Source organism: Diceros bicornis, chromosome X (genome assembly GCF_020826845.1).
Source record: "Diceros bicornis minor isolate mBicDic1 chromosome X, mDicBic1.mat.cur, whole genome shotgun sequence".
Lineage (NCBI taxonomy): Eukaryota > Metazoa > Chordata > Mammalia > Perissodactyla > Rhinocerotidae > Diceros > Diceros bicornis.
Window position 1 is genome coordinate 89,629,807 of NC_080781.1, and position 9,999 is coordinate 89,639,805.

A 9,999-nucleotide genomic window follows, 5' to 3' on the forward strand; every position below is an offset into this window, starting at 1 on the left:
TTTTTAAATGCAAAAATTTTAATTTTGATATAGTCTAATATATCAAATTTTTCTTTTATTACTTCTGCTTTTGTTATTCTATATTTAAATAAATGACTGTTAATTCAAATGGTCCCATACATTTTTGGCTTATATGTGGTCCCAAAGATACACAAAGGTTATTATGCAAATATATCATACTCTATAGGAGAAATCAACTAAACATGGTGACACTGTTGTTTAATCATTTTCTGAATCTTCAAAGAGGAAGCACTTTCTAAAGCATTGTAAAGACCAAATAATAGGTTTCAACTTTGCTGTAAAAGCCATAGACTGTGAAAAGCTCCCTGTTCCCTTAAATGCTGGAGCATCTCAAGGCTTAGTGCTGGCCTCCTTTGGCTTCTCACTCTATTCTCTTTCTTTGGGACATCTTACACTTTCCTGCCTCCAGGCTATGACTGGTGCCCCCTTCCTCCACTCCCAGAACAGCCCGAGTTTACCTCTATGACTATATTTACAGTATAATGAAATTTGTGTTTACAAGTCTATCACCATCCTACTGTTAGTTCATAAAAATATTCTATTCATCCTTGTGTCTACAAATCCTACGCATAAGAGGGTTCAAAAGTAGTTGTTGCATACCGTACCCAAAAAGGGTCCAAATTTCCAACATCATCTCCTATCATATGTTTCCATGTAAATGATACTCCAGCTACCCATCTCAGTGTTGCTCTTAGAACAAATGTGAGTTTTTGTGCATACTGTTTTCTCTGCCTGAGATACCCTGACCCTCCTCCTCGGTGTGATGCTCATTACATGTTGGCTGAATGCTTGAAAACACTGAATTTATACAAGTGCTACACTCTTCCTCAAGCTCAGTCTCTGACAAGCCTAGGAATGGATATTAAGGCTGGACTAGGCAATCTATTAGGAAACAATATCTACAGAAAGAAGGCACAGATAATTTGGATATTGTCAGGTTAAAAAATGAAGCCCTGGGCCGGCCCTGTGGCTTAGCAGTTAAGTGCGCATGCTCCGCTGCCGGCGGCCTGGGTTCGGATCCCGGGCGCACACCGACGCACCACTTCTCCGGCCATGCTGAGGCCACGTCCCACATACAGCAACTAGAAGGAAGTGCAACTATGACATACAGCTATCTACTGGGGCTTTGGGGAAGAAAAAAAGGAGGAGGATTGGCAATAGATGTTAGCTCAGAGCCGGTCTTCCTCAGCAAAAAGAGGAGGATTAGCATGGATATTAGCTCAGGGCTGATCTCCCTCACCAAAAAAAAAAAAAAAAAAATGAAGCCCTGATTACCAGAGATGGAAAAAACAAAACAAAACAAACCTGTGTAGTGGATTGCAGGCAGAGAATCCATATTGGTGAAAGAATGAACTGGATATTGGCAGATAGAAAAAAAAAAAATGAACTGCCCCGGAAGGATTATTGCTCCCCACATTCATAAAAGTAGCGCGAACTATACCATTCAGAATTTTAAAGCCTGCTATTTGCATGAACAAGTCAAGAGAAAAAGTAAAAAGCAACTGGATGGGCATAAATCTTTGGTATTTGGTTTGTTTACCCAGCATCACTCAATGCAGATAACAATTCGAGACAGAAGCAAATCATTGCCAAGGGAAACAGTGAAAATCCTAAAATTAATTTATAACTGACTACTGATTCACCACATTATATTTCTCATCGGCAGACACAGTGTTCATCTTCATCTTTCTGTTTTGGTCCAGAAGACATCATTTTAAGTTTGTATTTGTTTTCTTATCTCTGATTCCTCTAGTTCTAGATGTACCTAAAACCTGTCTTGTCTGAGTACCTGACCCCAGTGTTTCACTGGAGCAGCATTAGCCTTCCTTTGTCCATCTCTGTCAGACCATTCTCAGTACCACCTCAGTTAGTATTGATTGTATTCTTGCATCCTTTCTGCATGTCCCACGTACTTTGCACAAACCTCTGTAAATCTCTAACTCTGCAACTGTTCTTTCCGTGATCAGCTTTGACTTTGTGTGTGGGTTGTAACTGGAAGGGGATTAGACATGGGACAAAGGGATTATATATTTTGATTTTTAAGCATGTTCTCCTTTATAAAATCAGGAATTATACTCATAAAATAATCACAACTGGAAATTATTGGTCAGTGTATTTTTCCCTAGAGGAGATATGTGAAAAATTGTTTATGACCCCAAAAAAAAGCACTACAGAAATAAAACCTATACCCAGTGCTTTTATTCTTAGGCTGAAGATTCAGATCTATGAATATTTAAATATAGATATTTCTTTGACCCAGTAAAAATAACCAGAAAGAAGTTCACATTAAATAGTATATGAATAAAGTAATCAGACATTCTTTAGAAGTCTTCAATGAGCATTATACGCACAGACTTCTGTATAGTGCATAAGTTGATTTTGACATGTATTCAAATCTATGTTTGCACAACAATACTATCTAAACTCTACATTTGCATGACTCACGTGCAAGCAAGGTTACCTTTATGACTTTTACAAATTCCTGTATAAGCAATACAGATTCCATTAATTCAAGAAAAAAATCCAACAAAAGCCTCTCTACCAAATGACTATTATCAAGAAAAAAATGAGTTGGCAGGTAGAGTTTTTTTCCTTCTACCAAAAAAGTTCAAGTTACAAAAATAATAATTAAATGAAGCAAAACATCAAAATAGACTGCAACATTTTTGAATTTTAATTCAACTCAACAGGTGTGGGGAACTCTGACCTGCATTTAACAAAAAGCCAGTTTTGGAATTTGTCTTTTTATCTGTTCATCCGTAGGGCATCCCCAATTCTTTGACATGACATTGGCTAATTAGAAGTTGAAGAGGGAGGCCAGCCCCGTGGCTTAGCGGTTGGGTGCGGTCGCTCCACTACTGGCAGCCCGGGTTCGGATCCCGGGCGTGCACCGACGCACCTCTTCTCTGGCCATGCTGAGGCCGCGTCCCACATACAGCAACTAGAAGGATGTGCAACTATGACACACAACTATCTAATGGGGCTTTGGGGATAAAAAGGAGGAGGATTGGCAATAGATGTTAGCTCAGAGCCGGTCTTCCTCAGCAAAAAGAGGAGGATTAGCATGGATGTTAGCTCAGGGCTGATCTTCCTCACACACACAAAAAAAAAAGAAGTTGAAGAGGGAAAAGAGAAATACAAGGTCACACTGTTGTTCCACTGTTCTCTAGGTTATGCATAGGTGCTTGGGGAATGGATTCCCACTCTTTCTGTGGTAGATCCTACCCAAACCAGCAACCAGGTAGCCTTTGAAGTACACAATGACAATTCTCCTAAGGATGCCTGGGAGACAGAGAGGGCATTACAATAGACTTCCCGTTACCATACACTGCATATTGTTCAGCCCATGGTGAAGGAGGAGAATGAGTCTTCCTCTCTACCAACCCTTCTTCTTTTTTTTAAACCTTTAGAGTCTCTGAGATTAGCATAATTGAATTGCCTATTTTAAGCGGTATTCCCAAGAGAAATGCATGTTTTAATACCTACACGTGTCTTGGCAAGCAGTTCTTGAAACTGCCAAGTTTATGTTGTCTTCCTACAACCGGGCACATTTGCCTTCTTTGCAGATGGCAAAAAGAGCTTTTTAAATGATTCTCTTTTAGGCAGAAGTACAGCAGCTGGATTCAGCTGTTAAAAACTTTTGATGTCAAATTAATTTTTAGTCTATGTCCAATGTACTATATTCAGCTAGATCACTATTTGGTTACACTCAAAGTTAGTAGAGAACAGTATTTCCTAAATGATCATTTTTCAAACTATCTGCTAGCACTCTCAACTTAATTTAAGTAATGGGCACTGGCAGTTTCTGTGGAAAATGAAGAGGAAAAAGAGTAAGGGAAATCTCATTTTATCAAACAACCAACTAGACCAAGTACGTCAAACACATGCATTTTCATTTCACTAAAGAGAACAGGTTCAACAGAGCATTAAAGAAGATATTACCACAGAGACAGGTCTATGCCAGCATATCAAATCAGGATACACCCAGGTTACCTTTATGATTTATGAGGCCCACAGCATCCTTCTGCCAAGGTTGAGTCCCATGATAAGAGCGGCAGATTAATTCTAAAGGCATATGTCATCCTTCATCTTATCCCCCATTCTCCAACAATTATAAATAAGATACCAACGTCTACGGGACGATCAAATTAAGAGCTATAAATACTGCAAGCATGGTCTAGATCACAGTAAAACAAATCCAAATCAGGCATCCCATGTTCCCTAAAATACAAAAATTATGATAGACTGCATGTATTACAGCACTTGGTCCTCCTACCCCCAGGAGCAGAAAATCCTTATTTTATATCCCTAGCTTCTGTGCCACTTGTTCTTTGATTTACTGTGTTTGTGTTTACAAGCATTCCACATTTGTAAAATTCCTTTCGTAACTGTCTGGATGCCTAACACTCATTCATTCATTTATTCATTTCTCAACAAAGAAATCTCTACTTGCTTCAATTCTCCAATATATGTATTTTGATTTAATGTGGAATAAGAAGAATTATTGTTACTGTACTGCTCCGTAAGGAAAGTTAACGTTAGGAATCTGATGACAGTATTTCAATACCTAAAATATATTAAGTTGTGTGGCACCTCGCCATGGAAAACTAAAGCTAAGTAGCACAGATTTGAGTTTCTTCAGACATTACAGTGGAAAGGAGTTATTTCAAAACATTTTAGACAGCTAAAGATCAGGGAGCATGTGTGTGGGAGGAGAGCAACTCAGTGAGCATAATTATTTTCATTAGGGGACCAGGAGTAGACACAATCTTTTTTAAAATGTTTCTTTTTACTGCCTCAAAAGTAATTACAGTAATAATGTGTTGTCTTTCATGTACCAAGATGACACCATTGACCCAAGATCAGTAGGTTAAATGCTTTGAATTGTGTATCCAGAAGTGAGGATAGTCTTCTCGCTGATTAATTGATGTGCTCAGACCCAGGAGCCCCTTGTGACCAGGAGCACGCATTTGCAAGGCCAAAGGCTGGGGTAATGGGTGCAGCCTGTAGCTATGTAATTGAATAAAGCTAACCAGCCCACAGAAGCGTCAAGACTATGACGTCAGCCATGGCCTAATTAGAAAAATAGCCACAGGTAAATAACTGGACATCAAGGTGCCTCATTAGTTTAGAAACACAGAGGGTATAATTCCCCTAAGATTTTCATTCTACTGAAAGCAGGAGCTACTCTGTGGTTATCTCACTTGGTTTACAAAGTACCAAGTACTTTGTACTTGTAGAACAAGAAATAAGAACATTTCAAACTTGTAGCCTCTTCTATAGGAAAGATAGGTGAGAGCTCCAAAACTGTGGCAGATCAGCATTCAGGAGGTAACCTGCAACTAGTTCATCTTCCCAGAGGCCAGTTAGAGCAACAATTTTCAAAAACGTGGCTTTCAGAATGCTACTGCTTAGTTTATTTCAACAAGCATTTAGTGAGTTTTTTTTTCTAATGTGCCAGATATTATATGTATTATGCTATGTGTTGAGACTTGACTTAAGTTTGGCATCATGCCTGTCCATAAGAAGCTCACTGACACACACAGATATGAGCACCTTGACAAAAGTGTATATAAAGGGTGTGATCGGTTCACAGATGGAGGGCTCTTAGAGGAGGCGATAAGGGTCAGGCAGATGAAATGGGGACAGGGTGGTTGGCTGAGGAGAAAACAAAGGCATTTGGGGAAGAATGTTCAGAATGAGCAAAGGCACGGGGATGTGGAACAGCAGCTAAAATGTGGGAGCAGATGGGGCTTCAACTAGTTTATAAAGTGTGAGGCAGGGATTTTTTTCCTAAAGATTTTCATTTTACCTCTGTTGTAAAATAATTCATTTTCTTTCTGGTTTAATTTCAATGAGGGTGTTTTTAAAATACAGTTCCCTTTCTCGTATCTCCAAATGATGATGAGTACACATGTTTGCAGAGAGAAATAAGCAGGCATTATTAACAGTAGGATTGTTGTTTTAAAAATGAGTAATTGCAGAAATTCATTGAGTACAAGTATGTACACAGCCTGTGGGGAGGTGCTGTGGAGGAATTTAAAAACCCGTCCCTCAAAAAAGCTAATATTTGAAAGAGGGAGACAAACACAAATTTCTTGATTATATTGGATAGATAACTACCAAGGATGGAAGTAACCAAACTAAGCATTCAAAATTTGAGCTTTGGTCTTCAGATGCAAGGAGAAGTTAAGCTAATGTTAAATACCATCTCAACAGTCTGGACAAATGTGATGAATGCTATCTGCACTGACTAACCCTGCCAGAAATCAGAAATGCAAACAACTGCCAGAAAAATCTCTTCTACTTATTTTAACTATGTCACAGATATGGAATAATATGTCACAGATATGGAATAATATAATAACATCAATACTTTCAAATGTTATTTTAGAGAAATGGATAAACAAAATGTGGTATATCCATACAATTGAATATTATTCAGCCATAAAGAAGAATGAAACATGCCCCAACATGGATGATCCTTGAAAACACTGGGCTCAGTGAATGAAGACAGACATACAAGGTCACAGACTGTATGATTTGGGAGAGCTGAAGGGAAAATGAAGACTGATTAATCAATGGGTACAGAATTTCTTTTAGGGGGACAAACAGTTTTTAAAGTTTGATTGTGGTAATGGTTCCACAACTCTGCAAATATACTAAACACGTTAGAAGGTTGAACTGTATGGTATGTAAATTATATCTCAACAAAGCTGCTATTTAAAACAAATGTTATTTTAGACCCCTGCAGCATAACATACAAACCTATAGGCATTGCGTTGTCCCTGTAAGTCTACCTTCCAGCCTACCTCCCTCACCTCCTTTACCATCCCTGCCCCAAAATACTTCAATGGAATAGGAAAACTGCTTAAAGGATGCAGTGAACAAGTGGCCTTTTAGACACGCAGGCTCCACCTCGAGAGAACAAATGAGTTGAAGAAAACTTGAAAGAGACCTGAAGAGAACAAGACTAGGGGTTGCTGTTGCTCATGGCCAACTTTCCTTTTGGGGGGCTACTGCCTTAAGGGCAACAAAAAACCAGACCCAGAAGCCAGCCCACCACTAGGGGCCAAATAACGGCTATGGTAAAACCAGGAACTCTCTTGACTGCCCATTTCAAATTCAGCCCACTCCTGTGGTGCCACGTCACCACGTCTCTGTTTCGTCATCTCCCCTAGCCAATTCCCATCTTCCCCCTCTCTGTCAGTTGGGCCTCAGCCACACTTTTCCATAGCGTCGCCGCCCGGCCGCCGGCTTTACCTCAATGGCTGCCATCAGCTCTGCTCTGAGCAAACTCAACAGAATGGAACAATATCCTGAGGGGTTCAGAATCGAGGCCAGCAAGAATCAGCCGGATGCCAGTAAAATGTTCATCGGGGGCCTCTCCCGTAATATCAGTAAGCAAGCTCTTCTTGAATACCTGAGCCAATTTGGCGAGATTGTAGATTTCATTATTAAAATCCACCCAGACACTGGACTATCCAGGGGGTTCGGATTTGTGCTTTTCAAAGATAGCGCCACTGTTGAAAAGGTGCTTCAAGTAAAAGAGCACAAAGTGGATGGCAAGAAAATCCAGCTTAGAAAGGCTAAAGCCATGGAATCGAAATTCCCTCCAAGAAAGGTTTTTGTGGGAGGGTTGAACCCTCGTTTGTCTGAAGAAAAAATTAGAGAGTATTTTGGGTCATTCGGAGTGATTGAGAATATTGAGCTTCCAGTGTGTCCAGGAACAAATGAAAGACGAGCTTTCTGTTTTATCACATATACTGATGAAAAACCAGTGAGGAAGCTATTAGAAACCAGGTACCATCTAATTGGCTCCGGGCGGTGTGAAGTTAAAATTGCACTCCCAAAAGAATATACAAAACCGCAACGGGTGGGAGGAAGAGGTGTTCCATTTGCCAGGTTAGGCAACTCCTGGGAAAGAAAAGGCTTCCGTGCAGACCCACATGCTAGCAGAGCAAACCAAAATGTTGGCGGGGCGGTTGGAGGTGGCGAAAGCCCGTCGATGGTGCTTGTTCCTGTTCCCTTCTCAGCCTGCAATGAAGGGTTTAATTTTTCTCATCAAATGTATGGCAATTTCCAGAACGCCTCCACTAATCAGCCAGTTTTTAATAGCTACGGTAGAGAGTATTTTCTTGGTTATAACGATGGGACTCGTGCATTTGGAACTGCATTTACTAATTACAATGTGCAAATAAACCAGGCGGCTCCCTTTCATAGTGGTTACCCGGGAATTTATCAGCCATTCTGAAGACGAAGGATGAATCTACCACCGCAGAACTACTCTGTCCTCGAATGAAAAGTTACATTACGGATAAGAAATGACTCAATGACAGTTTTCTAAGACGTCGTCACTATTTCGTCCTGTTTCCAGCTGTTGAAAAGAGCCAGTTATTTTTCCATGACCTTTTGACTTTGGAGCGACGCCAAGATAACGCAAGGATTTGAGAGTTTTGCTTTCCGGATGTTTACGTTTTATTCAAAAATAAATGTTTACTAATTTTATATGAAACTCTCTCGCGGCTTTTATTGGGGGTGAGTGTTTTTGTTTGTTTTGGTTTTTTGGTGACAGCAATGGGGGAATTTTGGGTCAGTTATGGACATTTTTTTTTTTTTGGTCTAGGGTGGTGTGCTTTGGTTAGAGCTATCATCCAGATTCAGAGAAAGAGACTTTCAAGTTTCCCTTTAGATTTGCTCTTCAGCCAGGTCCTTCTGGCATTCATTCAACAAACACTGAGTTATTCTAAGGCAGAAACTGTGTAATTCAGGAGAATCAGAGAGAATCAGTCCCAGTCTTAAAAAAGGCAGAAGTAAACCAAGAAATATAATACAGTGTGGTAAGTCCTAGATAAAGCTTTGTGAAGGATGATGTGGTATTAAAGACACAGGGCATCTAAAACAGGTCTTGGGAGGGAGTGGTCCAAGGTGGAATACAGTGGGTAGGCCTTTGCCAATGGACTGTGCTAAGAAGAGGGAGCATGCCAACCAGACGTGCAAAAGTATCAAAGCAGGAATTTAGCATGCACTTTTGGAAGAGAGCAAAGAGACTTTTTAAAGGTGGAAACAAAGTGCATGTGGAAAGTAAGAAAAAGCAGGGGGCTTGAGCATCTCTGTGAACAAAAATATGTCATAAATGCAAGCCACATACATAATTTTAAATTTTCTAGTAACCACATTTTTAAAAAGCAAAATAAGATGAAATTCATTTTTAAAATAAGATTTAATGTAGTACAACCAAAATATCATTGCAATATGTAATTAAGATAATTATTAATGAGACCTTTTACATCATTGCTTCATACTAACTCATCGAAATCTAATGTGTATTTTACTCTTACAGCATATCTCAGTTCAGACTAGTTACATTTCAAGTGCTCAATACGTGTGGCTAGTGGCTATCATATAGGACAGTGCAGACCTAAATCACAAAGGGCCTACATTACATGCTGAGGGGTTGAATTCATCTTTAATGCAATAAGGAGAAATTAAAGGATTTAAAACAGAGTGACATGAAACAGCAAACCTCTAATATACGCCCAACACTGAGCTCCATGCTAGGATTCGAAAATCAATCTGCCTTTAGGTAATTCCTGGTCAAGAAAGAAAGATAGACATGAAACCAAGATTCTGATGGGAGTAAATTTAAAATGTAAGGAGGAAGTCAATTTTACTTAGAATAGTATGTATTTACTTTCCTTATTAGAATGCAAATATCCTGAGGCCAAAAATATTTCACTGTTTTTAGTATTCTTCTTAGCATCTAGCAAGGGCTCTTGCACTTAGTAGGAACTTAAAAACAAATATTGAATGATGACACAGGAGCAAAACTGATAAGTATATATACTATTATTAATAAGGGAAAGAAACATGACAACATAAAAAAAAACATGAGGTAATTCTTTTCATTTTTAGTAGGGAACATTTGTTATTTAAATATCTGAGTAAGTTGTATTGCTTTGATGGTGGGGAAACTTT

At 39.3% G+C, this 9,999-nt stretch overlaps 1 protein-coding gene across 1 annotated transcript; it reads left to right on the top strand.

Annotated features, from left to right (window-relative positions):
* The first annotated feature begins 7,288 nt into the window (after positions 1-7,288).
* Positions 7,289-8,275, top strand: LOC131400316 (heterogeneous nuclear ribonucleoprotein D-like). The gene has a single exon (XM_058535090.1). The coding sequence runs from the start codon at positions 7,289-7,291 to the stop codon at positions 8,273-8,275; it is 987 nt and encodes a 328-aa protein (XP_058391073.1).
* Positions 8,276-9,999: the final 1,724 nt, after the last annotated feature.

Bases quoted from the DNA above. Each gene is read 5' to 3' on its own strand.
- LOC131400316 (XM_058535090.1), top strand. From the start codon at position 7,289: ATGGCTGCCATCAGCTCTGCTCTGAGCAAACTCAACAGAATGGAACAA.